Below are 23,988 nucleotides of genomic sequence, written 5' to 3' on the forward strand. Positions count from 1 at the left end.
TCCTGTATGTACATTAATCTTCCCATGACCCTACCACACATATATTACTCTCCGACTTTCTCCTAAAAGAAACTAACAGAGAAGTTACTTAACATTTTAAAAATGTCACAATTGAATAAAATAAAACTTAAAAAATTCACAATTGGTTAAAAAAAGAAGGGGAGTCAATTTTCAATACCAGGCTGGTCCCTTTATCTTATTATTTTAGTATTATTCACTTATGAAAGACAGAGATCATGTGTTTTCCTGGCTGACTTTGTCTGCCTAAATCATCCACGTTTTCCACCTTTAATTCCTTAAGGTTATTGGCCGACTTATATTTCCACATTGTGTCCAGAAATCTCCTTTTCCAACCTCTCCATGCCTTGTTCACCTGTTCTTGCTTGCATCCTCCTTCTCTCCAATTCTGTATCTTTATTTGTTTAACTGACTGTTTTGGCTCTTTGGATTCAGTTTTCATTTAGTCTTCTTCTTGAATTAGATCTCAGTTATTTTCTGTGTATATCATACTTTTGACATCTGTTTAGTGAACTTGAACATCTCAGACTCTAAACAAAGTTGTAGTCTCATTTATTCATTTAACAAATATTTAATGAGAACCTATTGTGTGCCAGGCACTTATAACTATGGGGGTAAACTGTGACAAATACAGGCAAGTTTCCTGTTTTGAAAAAAATATGCAGAAATGACAGATAATAAGCCAAGAAACTAATAAATAAAATATTTCACATAAAAAAATACAATGAAGAACACAAAGAAGATCATGGAATAGTAGAGACTATTGGTGGACTACTGGGTACTATTCCTGGTAGCATGGACAGGAAAGCCCTCTATGGAAAGTAACATTTAAGCAGAAAAATTGTCCCGAAGGTCACTGTGGCTGAAAAATAGAGCATGATGAGAGGAGAGAAAAGTTGAGGTCTGTGGTGAAAGCCAGTATCAGACCCTTCATGTAGTGCATTATAAACCATAGCAAGACATTTGGATTTTATGTTAAGTGGCTAGTTACAGGTTTTAATTGACACACGGAATGATTTGACCTGATCCAAGTATTAAAAAGATCTGTGAGGAGCATGGACCTCAGGCATATTCTGGAGAGAAACGTGATGGTGACTTGGTCTAGGGATGTCCGGGTAGAAGTCAGAAAGGCTTGACATGGGATATATTTTGGGAGAAAAAAAGGACTGGCATGACTTACTGACAGACTGGACTGGCAGCTACAGGAAAGAAAAGACTCATCTTCTAAGGTAGGAAAAATGAAGAACCAGTGGCCTTTCATACCACCGCACCATTGGTGTGAATCAGTCTGTCCGGAATCAGAAAACTTACTGAGGAACAGACAAGGAAGCAGAGAATCACTGTTTTCATATCCAATTATATTCAGTGCTCTTCATTATAGGAAAGAGTAACATCCTTTTCTAAATAAAATGGATGGACATTATTTAAAGTCTTACACAAAACTAAATACATGGAATTCTGGGATATTTTTAAGTTTTAGGAAAATCCTATTTTCCCTATTACGTTACCTCCCCAAATATCATCTAAGTGTATTCAAAATGCTGAATTATATATCACCATGATAAAACACATATTAATGGTATTAAAACCACAGATTTCTTATTTTTTACAAATTTATAAATTGAAGAAGTGACATTATTAATCTCTACTTTTACATTACACATCATAATTGGTATTTATTTATCATTCTCTCTATATCATATATGAACCACAATGAGAAATACTAAAATAGTGCTAACAAACGTAATTTTAGATCTTCAACATTTACTTCGGGAAACTTTTCCTGTTCTCTGTAACCAGAAGTGACGACTTCCACTTGTGCCTGACTGCTTATTATTTATTTTTTAAACAGAATTTGGCACATCCCCTTGCATTAGAGAGTGCAGCAGCTATGACTGTATTTAATGCATGCCGTTATACTGTACATTGCCTTCAGGCAGGAACTAAGTAATAACCAGCTACCTTCCCATTGTGAATACCATAGAAGGCATTTAGTAATAACTCAGTGAATGCACTGAATAAATGAATGAACTCTAGAATTATTCAAACTGAAGCTATCTGGATTAATCAACACATTTTTCCCTGACTTTCACAGTTTTATGCACAAGTACACATAGGCATAAATATTTTCAAAGAGTCGTACCTCCCAAAGTAGCCGATAGCAAGAAATGGGTCCCATATTTCTTGATAAGGTTTTCTGTGATTTGCTGAAGGGTAGGTCGACGTCCCAAAAGTCTTATGTTGCGGAAGAATTCAGGAGCAAGAGGCAATGGGGAGCCAAGGAAATTTCTTCTCTCAACTGCAAGGTTATTTACTTTCCAGCGGCCAAACTCCCTGAAAAGCAAATTTATTTTTATTCATACGTACATAATCTATCTGAGTGTTTTCATTTGAAAAGTTCACTTGGTAGTTTCACTGGGGTCACCCCATTACAAAGAGTCTGGCCTGTAATAATATGTCACGTGCCATGAGTAGGAGAAGCAACATTTATAATTTATGTAACTGGAGTGAATATTCTGAAACCGAATCATATACAAGAAAAAATAAGCCACTTAAAAGAAACAGCTTCCACTGTTTTTTTATTTTTTTCTCCCAAGGAAAGATACGCTCATAAACATGATTTTGTTATGCATAGAACATGAAGGTAGGGCTATTTAAAAAAATCACTAAGGTAATATTTTATTATTTTGTAAGGGAAATTGTAAAAAAGATAATGAATTTATTTTCATAATTCTAAGGATTCCTTTCTCTATTTATTTTAGAGTAGGACCTTATAAAATTTCAAGACTATTATAGAGCTGTAGGAGAATTAAAAAAAAAAAAAAAACATGATCAAAAGACAAACATTTTTTTACAGTAATTATTGTTTACAACATATTTTGAAACCTAAATTCAACTCCATTAGCAATTTCTCAAGATGCAAATGACTTTTCAGGTGAATTTGGCCAAACGGAAATGGAAGATATAGTTGTAAACGATTTATACATTTAAACAAAGATTTTTACATTTATATTGAGTTAAAATCCACCTAATGAGATACTTTAGCCAAGAACTATGGTGAACTGGATTCTCTGATTAACTGTACAGATTTTTACTGATGAGTGGTCTGATAAAAATCTCAAATACCTTCCACAGGGAAGAATTCCATCTGCCAGGCCTAATACTCCCAGGTGTTTTATTTAACTTAATTACTATCTAGCAAATAAAATATTGAATAAATATTGTATAAATATGTGCCATATTTATGTATATTTTTCCTCCAAAAAATGCCTGCAGTGCACCAATGAAAAGTGAATGATAAAAGGATACATCAGTGAACCAGACCAATACTGCCCATGTCCAAATGGAGCTCACATTCTAGAGAAAGTTTTAAAAATAAATAAAACACAGACATTAACTTAAATTTTAAACAAATGTCCGAGTATTATAAGTGCTGAGAGCTACCACAGAGAGCCTGCTGTGATAAGCCATAGAGCTGTGGGCAGTGGGGCCCTGTTTTACTTTCAGTGACCAGAGAAGGCAACTCTGGAGAGGTGATATTTAATATTTAGGCAGTCTCTGAAGGGAAAAAAAAAAGTTGCTAAAGGAGGGGAAGCAGGGAAAAGATTTACACAGAATAATGAAAAATAGTAAATACTTGCAGGACAAAGAGGTATATCTTTGACAGAGCTTCTAACTAGGAATATTTCGCTCATGTGACAAATATTTGGCAGCCCAAAAATCCACTCAGTCTTTTGGAAATTAATTATAAGATAAGGCTCACTCAGGGATCTAGGGAAGTCTTCAGCCTGAGAATAAGTCAAGTTAGTGTTTCTTTCATTGAGAAACTCTTGCCATCTCCTCCATAAATCAGCTGATCTAAACAGTTTTGTTCTACTGATGGTTCTCAAACTTCATCACCTACTAGAGTCACCTGGAAACTCCACCCCAGAGCTTTCTGATTCATTAGGTCTGAAGTGGGATCCAGAGGCTGCACTTTTAACAAGCAGCGCTAATGCTGCTATTCAGAAAAAAGCTATTAATTAGGTAATTTGACATATTGTCTTTAAAATTTTCACAAAGTGCTCTATTTTCAGTAAATGTAGAGTTTTTAGAGATCCTATGCTGGATTTATTAATTCATGTTTCCTCAGAAGAGAGTATGGATGTCTTTTATCTTTCAAAACTTGGGTTGATATTAACAAATTTTTATGTCTTTTCCTTTTATAAAAAATTTACCTGAATTAATTGCACATGTATTATATATATATATGTATAGTGTATAACACATTATATATATCTATAATATATAACACATTATATTTTATATATATAATACATTACACACAACATATTCACATATATAGCTATATGTAAATTATTATAATTACATGTAAATATTTATATTATAATTCATTATATATTACATATAATGAATTATAATTACATATATTATATACATATACATATAATTACACACATAATGTATACATATAATTACATATTACATTATGTGTAATATGATATATATAGCATATAATAATGTAAGTATAATATACTTATTTTATATAATATATGTAAGTATATATTCAAATTTGTGAAGAAGAGTTTAAATAAAACATTTAAGTTTTAATATTTTGTGATATATCTCAAGGTATATAATCATATAATGCTTGCAAAAAGTTATTTATTAAACCATGATCTAAATAATAGTTACTCAATTCCAAACTTTAAAGGCTTCTCAAATATGTACTTTTTTTATTTGCTGAAAAAAGTTTATAATTTTGTCAAGGAGTGACATAACTTGAACCTAAAATTGTGGTGTATCTTTTTCAATGATTTAAAGTGCTAAATTTATAAACTCATATGCATGTATTCATAACATGTGGGTTACTAAGTGAATTAACTGGACTTTAACCAAGAAGATTGATTCAATTGTGATATTGTTCATACCATATAAACTCTTTTTAAATGACTAGGTATCTCATACTAGATGACTGTGGGTAAATACAATTCTAGTGCAATTCTAGTCTTTCTTATCTTTTTAACAATTAGTCGCTAAACAAATAAAAACCCATGATCTATTCTGACCTGACTTAGTACTTTCTTTGTTCCTCTTAAATTTGACAAAAAAATAGATATAATATGAAAGAGCTATAGCAAACTTGTGTCATTTTCTGAAATCAGTTTTTAACACTAATTTATAAGAAAATGTATTAATTGTTCACTATTATTATCATTACCAGAAATCTTCTAGCCTTGTAGATGAATGTAAGAAAAGCCCTTACCGCAAGAGCTCAAAGATTATATTTAGCAAGATAAAATGTAAATGAATAAATTTCAATTCAAAGACTTTAAAATATTTTTATGTGCAAAAATACAACTGTGCAGTACTTTATTTAACATAATTCCTCTACCCAATTTATCACTATCCTTTAATGTAAGTATATTAATCTAACTTAATTTGAATATGTTTTCTCTTCCCCTAGATTCACATACCATGGAAAGCTATGCAGAGCCTAAGACTGTGGACAACTCTCCAGGAAGCTTTCTTCAGTTGCCAGGTGCTTTTTATTACCTCAGTCTGTAAACCCTGATGAAGTTTATAATCTCAGTTTACCTTCCACATTTCGTTGGACAAAACACTTTGCCATCCCATCTGATTATCTTCTCTGTCACATAACAACCAAAAATAAAGGACAACTCTTTGGGAGTATCATTAAACTAAGACTAATACTAAGACAAATTAGCTAAATGACCAACCAATCTAATTAATTATTTTTTTTAAAAAAAAACCCATTATAGTTAGTAATTATAGCAAATTCTTTTCTTATCTTGAAAGCTCTATCTAAAATTCTTCTCCTAGGGGCACCTAGGTGGCTCAGTCAATTAAGTGTTGCCTTAGGCTCATGTCATGGTCTGGATCCCGGGGTCCTGGGATCAGCCCACATCAGGCTCCCTGCTCAGCAGGAGTCTGCTTCTCCCTCTCCCTGCTTCTCCCTCTCCCCACCCCTTGCTCATGCTCTCTTGCTATCGCTCTCTCTCGAATAAATAAATAAAATTTTTAAAAATAAATAATATCATTCTCCTAGTTTTTCTTTTACATTTTGTATGAAGAATAAAGTAATATATTTTACTTTCATTGTGTATATCCAAAAAGTGTAATTTTGTGTGGGTGTGTAAAAAACACAAATGTTGATCTGAGATCTCTCATTTCCACTCTCCACATTATTGGTTTGTACTGTAATGATACATGATCACTGTTATAATCTCTACAGATTTTTGGTGAAAACCCAGATAGAAAGCACTGAAATAATCCTGAGAAGTGACAGTAAGAAGCACTTTAAGTAAACGAAGTCATCTCTGGACCGTTAAGTACCACACTGTGAGTAGTGAACATTAGGTATGCATACAAATATTCAGTGTCTCTTCATCCCTGGCACAGGATGAAGTTGCAGTTACTGGTGTTTTTAAAATCAGTGCGGCCATGTGGCTTACTTTGATTAATAAAGTATGCACATGTATGGTTATGCTGGTCCATCAGCCTGGGATCCTAATAAACAATGATGATTCAAATCCCCATCCCCCATCCCCACTCCTGCAGCTTACTGGGATGAAAAAGCTCATGAAATAAAAAGATATTTTGTCATGCAAAGCTATCAAGATTATGGGTTTGTTAGTTGGTTTATTTGTTTGCTTTCTAGTAATATAATCTAGTACATCATAAGCAACATATTTTGACTTTGGGGTAACTTGAGAAGGCAATAAGGAACTAATGGTTGTATATAAATTGGAAACTTATGGATGCAGGTTTTTTTTTCTTTCCTGGAGATAAAATTCATCCCAGTTGCAACTAGACCATGCATTCATTAAATTTTGGAGGAACAAAGCAATGGAATACTGAATTGAAAACATGCTGTCGGGTATGATTATCATAATGAGAGCATTTTACCTAAAGGATCTAAATATTCCATCCAGATTCATTATGTTTATACTAAATAAGAAAATTGTTGCATCTAACTGAATGCTCCATTCTACCTGAAGCCTTCACAGTACATAAATATCTTCCCATCATAACCTTTGGATGTCTTTAAATGAAATAGGCACAATCACTAGAGTTTAATGTAACTCAGCCCCTTTAGAAGCAGCACTATTTTGTGGAACACACAAATGGGCTATAAACAGTTCAGCCAGAACATTGCTTTGAAAATGTTTTTGTTGGCTCTAAGAAGCCTCTATTAGTTGATTAAGTTATATGTTTTCCTGTTAGAAATTCTGACTTGCAGGCATCTAGTATTATGTATGTCTATGTAATGTTTACTTTTCTACAACAATATTTATTAAAATTTCATCTGTACCCATCTCATGTAAAAAGTTGGAAAACAAGAATGACATCAACAAATTCCATTTAAATAATGATTACATCATTGCCATATTGTCATTGACCTTTCTTATTAGTATTTAAATTCTATGTGAATACAAATATACTCAGTGTATTAAAATATATTAACTACCACAGTTTCTTTCAAATTACACATATATATCCAGTTCCTGAAAAATATAGAATCAACCACTGTTGATATTCAATTCAATAACAAAGGAAAAACAGGAATAAAAAAATTGGCAAAATCAGATGATGCAGTTGCTGAAAAGATTTACCCCGAACTACTAATTTACACTAAATAAAGCTGCTTATCTAAGTCTTAAGAGGTTATTATTATATTATTTTTCACAACACTACATTTGTTGGCTTGTAATTTTAATTCTCTCACTATTAATTAAATTTGTGTACACAGCAGAATATTAAAACACAATATATTACCCAAGTACTAATGTATGGCGAACAAATTCAGCATAAGAATCATAAATTGGCTTGCCAATCTTGAGTAGCAATATCCGTCTAATTGCATCTATAAAATCATACTGATCTTTAAAAATGCCACTAATAATCAATACTAGCTCCCCATAATTCTGTGTAACTGTTACATATAAAAATGGTTCTTTGAACGTTCTTTCCTTATAGCTTTCACATGGCACAGATGATGCTGTTTTCCATTTGGCCAGGAAAAGGGAAATATTCCTAATGGCCTGGATGACTATAGTTCTGAAGCTAGTGTTTTTAAAGCAGCTGAATGCTAAGCAGTTGGCAGAGTAGATAATCCACTTTCTTTTGCCCTCCTGCCCCTTGAGACAAATCAACTTTAAAAAAAAAAATTAACAGTAGCGAGTTTTTAAAGCTTGAGAGATATTTTTGGATGAGGCTAGGAATTTAGCACAATGAATCTATGCAAATAAAATACTGGAAGAAAAGACCAATGAAAAATATGACTTTCGTAAAATGTGTACATGCAGGATTTTTGAGAAGCACCATTAATGACTATAATATTTTGAAAGAGCTGCCAACACATACTAGATTAGAGAAGACAAATTAGCAGGATTGCAACAAAATATTGCCCCCACCCTTACAAAGCAGCAAGAATTAATTGTAGGTGTAGCTTCTTATCTATATCATTGAATTAAATAAAATGGAGGTGGGGTTATAGAGAATTTTTTAAGGAATGGTTTGTGGCACTCAATAAATACATACTGAATTTCTAACTATTAAAAAATGTTAAAATTTCAGGGCTATGAAATAACTGAAAATTAATTTTATCTTACATAGCTTTAAGTTATTTTCTGTAATTTAATAGATAGGGTTTTATTCAAATTTTAAGGGAAATGCCACAGAATTCAATGTAGTTATATGTTTTCCTGTTAAAAATTCAATGTAGTCAATGCCATTATTCCTAAAAATGACTCATTTAATAGAAACATAAAGGTATCACATGCTGTACCTACACAGATATATACATAATATAGTAATTTATTATTTACATCTAAATTAAACTACTCTTTTGAACAGATGTTAGCAAAAGTATTGATGTAAAAAATATACATACATGCTGTCAAAGAAGGACTTTCTAAGTTGAAGAGAAGGAATTAAGTAACAAGTAAAAGCTTTTCTTTCTAAATTTTGGAACTATAGTTTTACATCTATTACAACTTACCACAATTCTCCATCAATCACATTAATAAATATAGAGATTTGGTCATTATTAATCAGCATAGACAAGCCAAGAGACAGATACAACTGAGCGAAAATAAAATACTCTGATTCTCTCTGAAACAAGAAATAAACAAATATGAAGGTCCCTTTTTTTTACATTTGTAATTTAAAGGATATTTATCTTGGTTAATTAGTGAAAATATTTGCATTTCACACATTAATTTAAATATTTTAGGGAGGAAATGTTAGCTTTTCAAAAAAGAATAGATTTAGGGGCGCCTGGGTGGCTCAGTTGGTTAAGCGGCTGCCTTCGGCTCAGGTCATGATCCCGGGGTCCCAGGATTGAGTCCCACATCGGGCTCCCTGCTCAGCGGGGAGTCTGCTTCTCCCTCTTCCTCTACCCCTGCTTGTGCTCTCTCTCACTCTCTCAAATAAATAAATACAAATCTTAAAAAAAAAAAAGAGAGAGAGAGAATAGATTTAGGAGTCAGCTGAAGTTTCAAATCCCACCCTCACCAGTTAAATTCACAAAATTCAAAGTCCTGTGAATTCTGGCATATTCTTAACCTCACTGACATAAAGTCATTTCACTTAGGCACATACATCTAACAGTACTAACTCTATAGAGTTTTTAAAGAAGCAGAATGTGTAACACTTAACTAAAATGGTACAGGGGACATTGTTTACCTCTTAGCAAAGTTTGGTATGTGTATGCTCATGAAGTCACAAATTTTTTGTCCTAGGATGTCAATTGTTTAAATATATATAAACATTGATCAAGGTAATAAGCCTTAGTGGAATTAGTAAAATTAACAGAATAATTTATAAATAAAGCCATATTCAGAGAATCTACAAGGGCATCTAGGTGGCTCAGTTGGTTAAGTGTCCGACTTGATTTTGGCTCAGGTCTTGATCTCAGGGTGGTAAGATCAAGCTGTGTCGGTGTCAGGCTCTGTGCTCAGCACAGAATCTGCTTGAGATTCTCTCTCTCCCTCTCCCTTTGCCCCTCCCCCTGCTCACATATTCTTCTCTCTCTCAAATAAATAAATAAATAAAATTTAAAAAAAAAAGGTAAAAGAATCTACAAATTGCTCTTCTTTGTCCAGGCACAGACTAATAAGTTAAATGCTCATGAGGAAGGTTATTGCCAAAAGAATAGTTACCTGCTAATGAAAAATTAATCTGCTTGTGATAATGTCTTTAAACATTTAAGCAATAACTTCATTAAGATTTCTTTATGGTGGGGCGCCTGGGTGGCTCAGTTGGTTGAGCGACTGCCTTCAGCTCAGGTCATGATCCTGGAGTCCCGGGATCGAGTCCTGCATCGGGCTCCCTGCTCGGCAGGGGGTCTGCTTCTCCCTCTGACCCTCCTCCCTCTCATGCTCTCTGTCTCTCATTCTCTCTGTCTCAAATAAATAAATAAAATCTTTACAAAAAAAAAAATTCTTTATGGTGGTCTAGTCTCTACCTTAAATATTGGATCAAACATTCACAAACCATGGATTATGACAACTAGCTAACCAATTAAATATTTGAACTTGCAATAAGTTACAAATTCATATGCTGCTTCATTTCAAGTAATATAATGTAAAAATGTAAGATTAAGGGTCATTCTCTTTGAGAATAATTACAATTTTTAGAGGCAATGAATATAAATTGTTAATCTTTTTAATGAAATTTTTGCATAATAAAAATTAGTTTTTAAATTGTAACTCAATTTAATATAATATATATTTTTTCCTGAAATAGGTTTTAAAATGGCTTAAAGAAAACTCTTCTTAAAATGCTACGATTTTTCCCATGTAGTTAAGGGAAATAAACTTGCCATTAATTTTATGTCTTTTGCATCAACACATGGAAGAGAGGCTGGATATGGTCTTTTATGACAAATTTTTGGGAAAAAAATGTACACTCTTAAATTTACAGGTGTAAATTATTATTCCCCAAATTATAACCTTTCAGCCTGAATCAGGCTTGAGTTGTCAAAATACCATTTTACACAAAAAAAAGCTTTTGAAACATACTGTCGATGTCACGTTTCTCTGGATATTACCCTCAGAATTTATGGATTACAAATTGAAATTTATTATCCAACAGGCATTTAGTCTTCCTGTCTTCTATGCTTGAGATTTATACAAAATAAATTTGTTAACTATCACCCACTATATACAGACTTTGAAGTCATAAATATCACATAGGGAAACCGCAGTCATATTTACCCCACACCAACCCAGTCCTCAACCAATGGTTATATATATTCATAGCTGAGTGTTCTTTTCGTTCCTAGTAATTAATATATTTGTGTAGTTACTTGATTAATACCTGCCTCTTCCTTTATGCAATAGGCTTGACATAGATGCTTTCTTTTTATGGCCATGTATTCTTCAGACTCAGATACATGACTTGTAGTAATCACTCAATAAATGCATACTGAATCAACAAATGAGTAATGTTCTCTTGTGAGCTAAGATGAAATGACTATATAAGTAAGACAGGGATGAGGTTTGTGACTTGTGAGCATACATCCTGGCTAAAATTAATAGAAAACCAAACCTACTGGAAGAATGTATTTCTCAATCATGCTCTTGGAATGTTCAAGAGACTGAGGGAAGTTAGGCGTTAACTGTTGGCTAAATTGAAAATCATTAATGACTAGGAAACAATGTACTCCTGCTAAATCTAATATATATGAATATCGAGAAAAATGGTACCATTGTCTGTGAGTGCAGTAAAATATATAGTGGTGGTGCTCATAGCCTCAGTTAGTTAATGCACTTTAGGGAGAGTAGTCCTGCTATTTCTATTATAAGAGGACCTTCAATCTTTCACATCTGTGTCACCCATATGGGAAGGGAAGAAGACTGATTTATACAAACTCAACTACCATCTCCCCAGGGAAGAAATAAATACAGAATATATAAGTTGACTAGCTTTCTACTAACACTATTAAAATATAAATTTTTTACCCATTATTTTATTTATTTATTTATTTTTTTACCCATTAACAGGCAATAAATGTAAAGTTATAGTTTGGCAGGAAAAAGCAAAATGTTTATATTAATGACAATTTAAAATTTTGATTGGCAAATAACTTTTATCTCAATATAATATTTGGAATGATAATCTTGTGTTGAAAGCAAATCATCTATGAGGTTTAAACAAGTGCACTGTGAAGTATATGCTCTTCTTATTTGCTTTCAGTGAGTGAGAGGACCTTGGTGCCAAGTATGTACACCTAAAAAGAGGCTGAATCCAAGGGGATTTGACACCAAACCAATGCCCTTAACTTCTTTATTGATTAAGAACAACTGGGGATTGAAAAGTGGACTTTAATGGGAATGTATGACGTGTGTGTGTGTGTGTGTGTGTTTGTGTGTGTCTGTTGAGGGTAGGGTCTGTGGAGAGTATATAGTGAAAGAAAGAAATAGAGATAAAAATATAGAAACAGAGAGAGAGGGGGTAGGGAAAAAGTTGGGAAGAGTTTAGCAATCATATGGGGAATAATGTGAGAAATATTATAATATTAACATAAATTAATATAAATATAATGGAAACAAAATGCCAATTACAGATTAATCCTGTATTATCCCAACTAATAGTTATCCTAGAAACAGAGAACATAAATATCTGCGTGTAGAAGGAGCTAAAGAAATTTGGGGAATGATTTATATTTCTTAGAAAAGGATGGTAGAATTGTATGAACTGCATAAAGAGGTCTGTGATCAATTGCTTTTACACGTGACATAGTATAGTCCAAACTCCACACTCAAAGTACAGAGAATAAAAAGCCTCAGAGGGAGAAACACAGGTGGTAAGAGAAGAAATACATTCCTAGATGGGATCATCCAGCAGTGTTGAGGGAACTCAAGGATGAAATTGGGAAGCTGATGGGAAAATCTGTTATATCAAACAAGCACCAAACTGAAGGTTGCCGATAGGACTCCAGCACATAAGAAGGGTCCTGGAGATGCATAAAGTCCTGTAAATCCACAGGGAAACTTAAATTCCACAATAGAAGGTTAACATCACTTAACGTAAAACAGTTGCACAACAAGAAAAAAAATCATGATTTCTACAAAGGGATATTTTGTCTGATCACTTTACTGTAACTACCTTTAATGAAAAATAGGCATATAAAAAAATCATGAATATAATCTATTGATTCTTTAAAAAAAAGTCTCAAAATTTGCTTTAAAAAAACAAGTTGCTAGAGTGCTTAGTGGTTCAGAACACTTACATTTGGAAAAAAATCATCCAAATAATGGAAATATCTGGAAAGAAAGATTAATCGCAACAAAAGAACCAATCAGATGTCCTGCTTAATTAGTATGCAACGTAAATAGACAATCTATATTCAGTGAAAAAGTGTTAACATACCTAGAAAAGGAAGAACAATTGAATAAGATCCAGGGGGGCAGACTTCTAAAAGAGAAAAGACTGAAACCTCCCAGAACCACAGAAAGTTAAGACTGAGCATATGTAATATTTGGTTAAAAGAGAAGAAAGAGAATAATAAAGGATGTATCTGTGGTGATAGTGGAAGACAGCACATTGATAAATATAAGAATCATGAAAAACATCTTTAGAGGTTTTTATTGCTTTATTGCTGACACTGAAAAGGAAGTGGATCAATAAAACTAAAATACTGATGAACCTGTACCACAGAGAGTCACACTATGTGACAAAGGAAAATGGAAAATAAAGAGACGAAATAATAATCAAAGAAGTATCCAAGGAAAATTTACAAGAATGAAAGGAGATGGGGGAAGAGTGGAAATGGGGTTAACCTGAGGACACTATGGGGAAAAAAGAGAGAAAACAAAAGGAAAATAAAAGGAGAAGATTTATACTATCTTGAAAGGAGAAGTCAAAGTATTTTCGAAATTCCATTTCAACATTAGAGGATTGATAAAAACAAATGAAAATGCATATACAACTGATAGTTTCTAATTTTCATTTTTTTTGCCCAGTCAACACCATCAGTTTGAGGTTTTTTTTGTTTGTTTGTTTCGTTTGTTTTGTTATTTTAGAGAATGAGAGAGAGCAAGGGCAGAAAGGGGCAGAGGGAGAGAAAGAATCTCAAGCAACCTCCACACTCAGTACGGAGCCCAACACAGAGCTCCATCCCAAGACCCTGAGATTATGACCTGAGGCAAAATCAAGAGTCAGTCACTCAACCGACTGAGCCACCCAGGCGCTCCTGAGTTTTCTTTTTAAATATAGATCATTTAAAAATAGTCAATATTCTGAATTGCAATATAATGAAAATATGAAAAGAATAAATTACTGATGAACACCATGAATAAAGACAAGATATTAATGATATTTCAATATATAGTTAGCATTAAATTTATATTCATGGACACTTTAGGTCCAATAGTCATGTCTATGATGAAAGGTAACATGAAAAATAGCTGATATTTACTGAGCAATCTTTATGTGATAAATGTTATGTGTTTTTCTGTCTCTATTACTTTCACACACAATCTTAGGAAATAAGTATAAATGTCAAATAAGAAAGTCAAATGCTATATTGATACATGCAAATTTGGGGGTAGGAAGACTTAGGGAAAAATACTAGAATGAATATAGGACTCCAATTTTCAACTGATTTATCACCAAATTAATCCCTGGTTACAGAGGGTCTCCACCTCCTATAGAAGAAATTCAGTTGCTAAATCTCATTTTGAGTGGTTGACGTTTAAAAATAGGCAGCAGCTTCAGTTCCAAAGTTGTAGCTTTCCCAGAGCTCTTTCCTGTAAGTCCATAGATACAGCTCAATTCTCTAAGATTGTCTCCTATCTTTTAGGTAAATGGTTCTGTGGGAAAGTTGATACCTAGAAAACTGGAGCCCTTTTCATCTTGGCATGAGTTAATTCATTGATTAGATATTTATTGAGCATTTATCATATTCCAGAACTGTTGCTAGACACTATTGAATACACCTGTTACTGTTACTAACAGAAAGCTAACCTAGCTAGAGAGAGGTGAGGAATTTTATCAGTAAGGTGGCATAGTGCTTGACTGATCTGGGAGTTATGTGTATACCTAAGGTCAAAGGAAGAAAAAAAGGTTTGGGGCGCCTGGGTGGCTCAGTTGGTTAAGCGACTGCCTTCGGCTCAGGTCATGATCCTGGAGTCCCGGGATCGAGTCCCGCATCGGGCTCCCTGCTCGGCAGGGAGTCTGCTTCTCCCTCTGACCCTCCTCCCTCTCATGCTCTCTGTCTCTCATTCTCTCTGTCTCAAATAAATAAATAAAATCTTTTAAAAAAAAAGGTTTAATTGTGTACTTTAATTTAATAAAATAATTGTAATCAGCTGGCATAAAACAGGCATTCAATAAATAATCCTTGAATGAATGAATGAATGAATGAATGAATGAATGAATATTTGAACACAATTCTTTTTTTTTAAGATTTATTCATTTATTTGAGAGAGAGAGAGTGCACAAGTGGGGGCAGGGGCAGAGAGAGAGGGAGAGAAGCAGAATCCCAGCTGAGTGGGGAACCCAAAGTAAGGCTCGATCCCACAATGCTGAGAACATGACCTGAGCCGAAGTCAAGAGTCTGACTCTTAACCCACTGAGCCACCCAGGTGCCCCTTGAATACAATTCTTAATATGATTAAGTTTACTGATATAGCAATCTTTTAATAATGTTTTATTATAAGATAATGGTAGGATTCCTATTCACTTGTAAAAAATAACAGAGAACTCATAAACTCTTTTTCAAGTTTCTTCCAATGGTTACATCTTACAACACTATTGTAAAACATCACAACTAGGATATTGGCATTAACACAGTCAAGATACAGAACATTTCCTTCTCCGCAAAGATCCTTCATGTTGTCCTCTTTTAGATGTATATATTTTCCTTCTGACCCCCAAATTCCTGACAACCACTAATCTCTTCTCTACTTCAATAATTTTCTCATTTTAACAATGTTGTATAAATGGAATCATACAGAGTGTAACCTAGTGGCATTGGCTTTTTTCCACTCAGAGTAATTCCCTGGAGATTCATTTAAGTTGTGGCAGGTATCAAAATTTGTTCATTTTTGTTGCTGAGTAGTATTGCATGGTAATTGTATCAGTTTGTTTCACCATTCACCCCTTGAAGGATATTTATATTGTTTCTGGGTTTTGGCTACTACAAATAAAACTGTTTTAAACATTTGTGTACAGGTTTTTGTGTGATCATAAGTCTTAATTTCTTTGGGATAAAGGCCCAGAAGTGCAATTGTTGGGTAATATGATGACTATAGCATTTTATATTATCAGGACCAATGTCTAAGTGAAGCAGTTTCTCCATGTCCTCCCCAGTATTTTTTGTATTTTCTTTTTCTTTTAGCCATTGTGATAGGTATGTAGTTATAGCTCATGGGGATTGATTGATTTTAATTTGCATCTTTTTTAATAGCTAATGATATTCACCATGTTTTCATGGGTTTATTTGCCATGTGTATAATCTTCTTCACTAAATATCTGGTCATATCCTTTGCAAATATTCTATCTGGATTTTTTAATGATTAATTTTGATAGAAATAAATAGATTAGAAAAAGATAGATACAGATAGATAATAGTCCTTTATTAAATATGTTAGTTACAAATATTTGTATGTGTGTAGCCTGTATTTTCACCCTCTTAACAGGATCCGCCAAACAGTAAAAGTTTTTAATATTGATGTTGCCCAGTTTATCAAATTTTCCTTGTATGGATCATGCTTTTGGTGTCCAATCTAAGAACTTTTTGTCTAACCCCAGATCTCAAAGATTTTTTCCTGTTTTATTGTGTTTTCATTTTCCTGACATTGTCTTGCAGAGAAGTTTTAAAATTAAATGAAGCCCAACTTATAAATTATTGCTTTCACTGATTTTGCCTTTGGTGCTGTATCTAAAAAGTCATCACCACACCCAAGAACATTTAGATTTTCTCCTTGTTGTCCTCTAAAAGTTTTATAATTTTGTGCTTTACAATTAGCTCTGTGATCCATTTTGAGCTAATTTTTGTAAAGGTGTGAGGTCTCTGTCTGCATTCACTTTTTTTGCATGTAGATGTCAAGTTATTCCAGCCCCATTTGTTGGAAAGATTAACTTTGCTCCATTGTATTGCTTTTGCTTCTTTGTCACTGGTTGGGTTTACCTAGCCAGTCCACACTCTCCTCCACAACTTTCAAAGTTTTCTTAGGTTTGTTTCATACATAATATCCAGGTTTTTTTGTTGTACTTAGTAGGAGAAATCAAGAAAAGTACATTTAATTTATTTTCCTGGAAGCAGAAGCTACTATAACAATGCTAATATTTTAAAATTACTTTCATTTATTTAATAATGCATAGTAAATATAAAATTGTATTTTGAAATACAAAACACTGTTAAGAGGCTAATAATCCTATTAAATTGTAAGAAGGAGCTACTAAACTTAACCCAGGTGACTGAAAAACATTGGGTTAAAAATCTTTCCTACCAATTTTATGCATCTTTCTGAAGACCTATAGAAAAAATAAAAAGAAAAGTATATGCAATATTAAAAAATCTTTTAGAGTTTTTGGAAACTATAAAGAGAGGTTGGGGAGGAAATAAAGTCAGGTGGAGAAACCATCCTTTTGTAATTACATAGAAAATTTAACTTAGTAAAAGTACAATTAGAGTAATCTGAGGGAGAATTCTATGTTCATTTAAGAGTATGGTTTTTGTGGGGCGCCTGGGTGGCTCAGTCGTTAAGCGTCTGCCTTCGGCTCAGGTCATGATCCCAGCGTCCTGGGATCGAGCCCCACATTGGGCTCTCTGCTCCGCGGGAAGCCTGCTTCTCCCTCTCCCACTCCCCCTGCTTGTGTTCCCTCTCTCGCTGTGTCTCTCTCTGTCAAATAAATAAATAAAATCTTTAAAAAAAAAAAAAAAGAGTATGGTTTTTGTAAGAATTTATTGAAAGGGCATGTGACTACAGAAAATGCTATTTGTTGAGATTCAAAATGGAGCACAAAACTTTCCAATAAAATTTGTATGCAATTACATATAATATAGATACAGATATATTTAAATAGAATTCCATTTTTCTCCATATATGCTTTTATGTATACTATCTATATTTTTCTATAAATGTATTTCTCTTTGGAAAGTGATTTGTGTATAGGCAGAAGTTTTTTTTTTATAATGAAAAGTTGTGGTAGAGATTGTCAAACACACTTTATAAAGGAAAAAAATATCACATTGTAAATTTAAAAATGAAGTCTGCAACAAAAACCCAAACCAAAATCAATTACAACAACAACATTTTGTATGATATATCATGCCATGGCTTAGTTACTTACTTCTCACATTTTAAATATTCCTCATACCTCTAATAGATTAGACTTGCTCTTGTTGGTTGCTCAGGCCATAAATGTGAAAAGTAGGCAAGAATCACAGGACTATATAGTTCTTCCAAATAAGAATATTTTTGAGAGTTAAATGTTGTATATCTTCAAATATAACACAAATTTTTTCTCAGAATGCAGAAAATATTCAGCTCCTATCTGCAGAATATTACTGTAAGTTCTTTTTTTTTTAAGATTTTATTTATTTATTTGACAGAGAGAGAGATAGAGAGAGCAGGAACACAAGCAGGGGGAGTGGGAGAGGGAGAAGCAGGCTTCCCGCCGAGCAGGGAGCCCAATGTGGGATTCGATCCCAGGACCCTGGCATCATGACCTGAGCTGAAGGCAGACGCTTAATGACTGAGCCACCCAGGCGCCCACTGTAAGTTCTTAATAGAAAATAAAATTAATGATCACCATAAATACTTTCGAATGTATAGACATAGAATGGTGTATTTAATGCATCAACTTAAAGGAAATATAAATTTTTAATTTTAACTTTTAAAATTAATAAAAAAATAACCAATTAACATCAAAATGGTGTGGGAAAATTCTGAGACATTATTTCTTTGTGGAGGACATAATGATAACACTATTAATTAGATAACATATTTTAATTTTCCAAGTTTGAGCATTAGCAGCAAATGGAAATTACATTTTTGTTAAATTTAATAGGAAGATCATGCAAGAAGATCCCTAAAGAATAATTTAAAAAAATTTTTTGTAGAAACATTAATATTTTGATGTCCCTATAAACATAAGTTAAATGGTATAACAACTCTTCTGATGATAATTTAACTACAATATTTTAAACGAAAGAAATATTTCAGATGGGATTAGGGTAGCTCTAACGTTGAAGGTGACCATATTTTTATAATAAAAAGCAGACACTGTAATCAGAAGGCTATGACTAAGTAATACAGGAAAAAAATTGTCAATAAAGACTGAAAAGGGAGATAAGAAAATATAAGTTAAATGTGAGGAAATCAGGCTACATTTTTATGGAACTGCTAAATTGACACTGAAAATAAATGAGGTTTTAATACCCAAAGTTAGCCATTTATTTCATTTATTCAGTTTAGAGTAAAATTGCAGTTAAGTATTTTAGCAAGTGATCTTATTCATTCGGGTTTGAGCTTGAATAACTATTTTATAAATTAGGTATTAGTATTCTTCTGAAAGAACTAAATCAATTAAAAGTTAGTAAAGCCAAAAGTCCAGATGGCACTGAATCCACCCAACTGAAATTAACTACCCTGGATTTGGCTCATTCTCATTATTCAATTATTCATGTGATATATATGAAAATCTGGCAAACTGGAAAATTGCCGGTAATTTGCCCCATCAATGGAAGATGACTCATTTCTCCGAATTACAGACGTAGACACAATAAGTATCTTCTCTTTCCCTCTAGGTATTTTAAAAAGTAACTGACTCTTAAAAAAAAATTAACAATCAAAAGAAAATCATAGATAATTTATTTTTTCCCCACGAGTTAGTAAATCAAGTGACCATTCACATAAAAGTTAGCAAGTAATCATCTAATAGAGAAATAATACTCTGTATTAACTAAACTAAAAAAGAAAAAGTTTTACAAGTGGAAACTTGAAAAGAGGAAAAAATTCTATACTCATACATTTTTGCACTAAATTGTTTTATGACCCTGAATAAATCACTTATCACTTAGATTCTGAATTTTCTATGCTATAAAATTAAGCACGTGGACTTAAAAAATTCAAGTGTCTTTTTTCTAGTTTTCTGATTTCCTGCTTTAAATTTATATAATTCTGTAGAAAAAAATTTTCACACTTAAACGTCTCAAGATTAAACATATCTTCAAATAACTAGTATATGATTCACATTATTTCACATTATTTTACATTGATCATTATATCATATGTATATACTATAGCAATAAAATGTTGCTTATTTGTTTCTTTTTCTTTCTCTCTTTTTTTTTTTTTTTTTGACATTAGTCAACTGGTAATCTGTGAAAGCAAAGATAACTACAATGAACTATAACTTTGTATCTATTTCCTCTCTGAAGACTCACAGTAATAAGGCCTGTATCATTATTATCACTACTTTATGAATGATGAAACCAAAACAAAGTCAAGTTAAAATACTTGCCCTATCTGGGGTGTCTGGGTGGCTCAGTTGGTTAAGCGACTGCCTTGGGCTCAGGTCATGATCCTGGAGTCCTGGGATCGAGTCCCGCATCGGGCTCCCTGCTCGGCGGGGAGTCTGCTTCTCCCTCTGACCCTCCCCCCTCGCATGTGCTCTCTCTCTCCTTCTCTCTCTCTCAAATAAATAAATAAAATCTTTAAAAAAAAAAAATACTTGCCCTATCTGAAACAGTTTATAAATCAACATGGGCCCAATTGACATATTTTGTGAGCCACAAACGTACAACATCTGAGCAGAAGAGTCACATATTCTTCATAAGGGAAATGAAAAGAAAGCTGTTGCACTGGGGCTGGAAAGGGATATCTGGATTTAAATGAGCCATCCTGGAGGCCACTGAAACATTCTGGTTTTGAGAAAAGTCTGGTCAAGGATCATAATGACAAGAATGACAAGAAAAGAAAGAATTTGAGAAAAAACAAAAATATATGATTTTAGCATTTATTTGTAATAGAATCTAGTGAAAAACAGTATTACCTCTTCAAGGTAATAAAATTCTTTTTGGATTAAAGCTACAGCTGGATGGAGGAGGGTGTACTATTTTAGAAAAAAAGACCATGACCTTGGGCTAATGGATCAAGTTTGCAACATAACAAACTTCTTTGTAGTCTATCTGGATAGGTGAATTGTGATAATTTTTTGTGCTAGAGCTCTTATCTTGGCACAGATAATCAAGATTCATAGTACAACAATTATGGTTACAGTTAGACACAAGAATGACACAAGGAAGCAGGTCACGATAAATGGTTTGCATACATGTTGCATCTCAAATGCAGATGGGGTAATTCCTATGCATAAAATACATAAAATATTTTTAGGTTATTTAAATAAAATATACTATTATAAAATAATATGTTGCTCAAATTTTATAGCCTCACTTAAGAGTAAAAAATACAATGACAGTACTAATTTCCTAAACCATAAATCATTTCCTGGAAGTTGTAGGACACTGAAGAGCACAGACTCTTTGAATCCTTGAGTGTCTACTGAGTGCAAAATACTCTGTACAAGTATATCTTGTCATTTTACAGATTTGGAAACCAAGGCCTAAGTAAGCTTGGTTAAATGGCATTGCTAAACTCAAATAGTAATAGTTAAGAATAAGAATTAAAAATTAAAGCATAATTTACATTAAGAGTTTCAGGGTTTTGGGGCGCCTGGGTGGCTCAGTTGGTTAAGCAACTGCCTTCGGCTCAGGTCATGATCCTGGAGTCCCGGGATCGAGTCCCACATCAGGCTCCCTGCTCGGCAGGGAGTCTGCTTCTCCCTCTGACCCTCCTCCCTCTCATGCTCTCTGTCTCTCATTCTCTCTGTCTCAAATAAATAAATAAAATCTTTAAAAAAAAAAAAAGAGTTTCAGGGTTTTGTTTGTTTGTTTGTATAATTAAATGCACTGCGATGAACTGAACTTCCTATTAAAAGCATATTTAAAGTCTCTAAAAATGTGAATAATATTATTAGTTGAATCTAAAATCTGAGCTATCCCAAAGAAAATGTTTTTCAAGTATAGATTTTACTCATCAATAATGCTAAGCATGGCTCACTTATTAAAAAAAAGAAAAAAAAAAGCTTCTGTATTTAGAAATAGCTTTCCCCCCCTTTTTCCTTACATCTATACTTTGAAATAGCAACAAAAAAGAAAATTAAAAGTAATGAGGATACGTGCTGTGATGAGCACTGGGTGTTATACGCAACTAATGAATTGTTGAACACTACATCAAAAATTAATGATGTACTATATGTTAGCTAACTGAACATAATAAAAATTTTTCATTTGTGGCAGGATGGTGGATTGTCTCTACCTTGAAAATAATTAAATAAACTAGACTAAAATAAATATTGTAAAAATATGTTCAAGTGGCAAGAAAATTAGGATTATTCAGGATCAAAAACCTGAAAAAGCAAAAATATAGAAATTTTATGAAAATAGAAATAAGAAAGTATTTAGACCTTGACAGTGTTGGATATAGATAGGTAAAGTAGTTACAAACATGAAATTTATAATCTCAAATTCTTACATTAAAAACTCAAAAAGGCATGAGAATTAGTTAGATATATACCTGTAAAGAAAAAAGAAATGATAACAAACCAAAAGCAAGAAAAAGGGGACAAAATAGAGAAGAAAGCAATAATATAGAAAAATACAATAGAATCAATAATGACAAAAGTCAGTTCCTTGCAACAAGAGTTAAAATAGCGAAACTGGATTAAGTCAAAATGAAAAATTTTGTTCACCAAAAGACCCAATCAACAAAGTGAAAGAGTAACTTATAAAATGGGAGATAATTGTCATGTAACTAATAAGTGGTTATTATCCAACATAATAAAGAATTCCTATAGCTCAGGAATTGAATGGACTTTTCTCCTTAGAAGATATACAAATGGTCAACAAACATATGAAAAGATGCTTATCCTCACTAATCATTAGAAAACTGCAAATCAAAACCACAATGAGATAGGCTCTCATAACTATTAGGATGGCTACTATCAGAAAAAGGAAGGAAAGAAGTTAAGAAAGGAAAGAAGAAATAAAGAAAGAGAAAATAACAAGTGTTGGTAAGGATAGGAAGAAATTAGAAACTTTGTGCCCTCTTGGGGGGGGAGGGATGTGCAAACAACAGGCATTGTGGAAAACAAGATGGTGATTCCTCAAAAAATTGAAAATAGAATTACAATATGACCCAGCAATTCTACCTTTGGGTATGCACACAGAAGAATTAAATGCAAGATCTGAAAGAAATATATGTACACTCAGGTTTACAACAGCATTAGTCACAGTAGCTACAAGTTGGAACTAAGCCAAGTGCCCATAGACTGATGACTGGAAAGCAAACTACAATGGAACATTACTTAGCCTTACTATGGAAGGAAATTTTAAAACATGCTGTAACATGAATAAACCCTGACATTATGGTAAGTGCAATAAGCCAGTCACACACAAAAAAATTCCATATACTATATGATTCTACTTATTTGAGATACCTAAAGTAGTGAAGTTCACAGAGATAGAAAGCAAAATGGTGTTTCCCAGGGGCTGAGGAGAGAGGGCAATAGAGAGTTATCGTTTAATGAGTACAAAGTTTCAGTTTTACAAGGTGATGGATGATGGAGTTGGATGGTGGTGATGGATGCACAAAAATATGAATGTACTTAATCCACTGAACTGTACATTTAAAAAAGGTCAAGGTGGTAAATTTTATGTTATGTGTACTTTACAACTATTTTAAAAACTCATTTTTTTAAAGCATGACCCAGGTGCTTATCTTTAGGGAAGTGTGATATATTTTTCTTACAGTTAAAACAAAAAATAATTTTTTTTAAAGATTTTATTTATTTATTTGAGAGAGAGAATGAGATAGAGAAAGCACGAGAGGGGGGAGGGTCAGAGGGAGAAGCAGACTCCCTGCCGAG

General features: G+C 33.1%; 1 protein-coding gene across 2 annotated transcripts in view; it reads right to left on the minus strand.

Annotated features, from left to right (window-relative positions):
* Window positions 1-23,988, minus strand: part of BRINP3 (BMP/retinoic acid inducible neural specific 3) — a 354,007-nt gene that overhangs the window by 196,172 nt on the left and 133,847 nt on the right. The window contains exon 2 of one of the 2 annotated variants that reach the window (XM_045876098.1): window positions 2,162-2,352. The exons of the other annotated variant lie outside the window; for it this stretch is intronic. Coding sequence (XP_045732054.1) covers window positions 2,162-2,352 — 191 coding nt within the window. The remainder of the gene's footprint in view (window positions 1-2,161; window positions 2,353-23,988) is intronic. 2 annotated transcript variants of the gene reach the window in all.

The sequence above is a fragment of the Mirounga angustirostris genome, unplaced genomic scaffold, assembly GCF_029215605.1.
Source record: "Mirounga angustirostris isolate CCGP_5_RB_7025 unplaced genomic scaffold, mMirAng1.0.hap1 SCAF_6, whole genome shotgun sequence".
NCBI lineage: Eukaryota > Metazoa > Chordata > Mammalia > Carnivora > Phocidae > Mirounga > Mirounga angustirostris.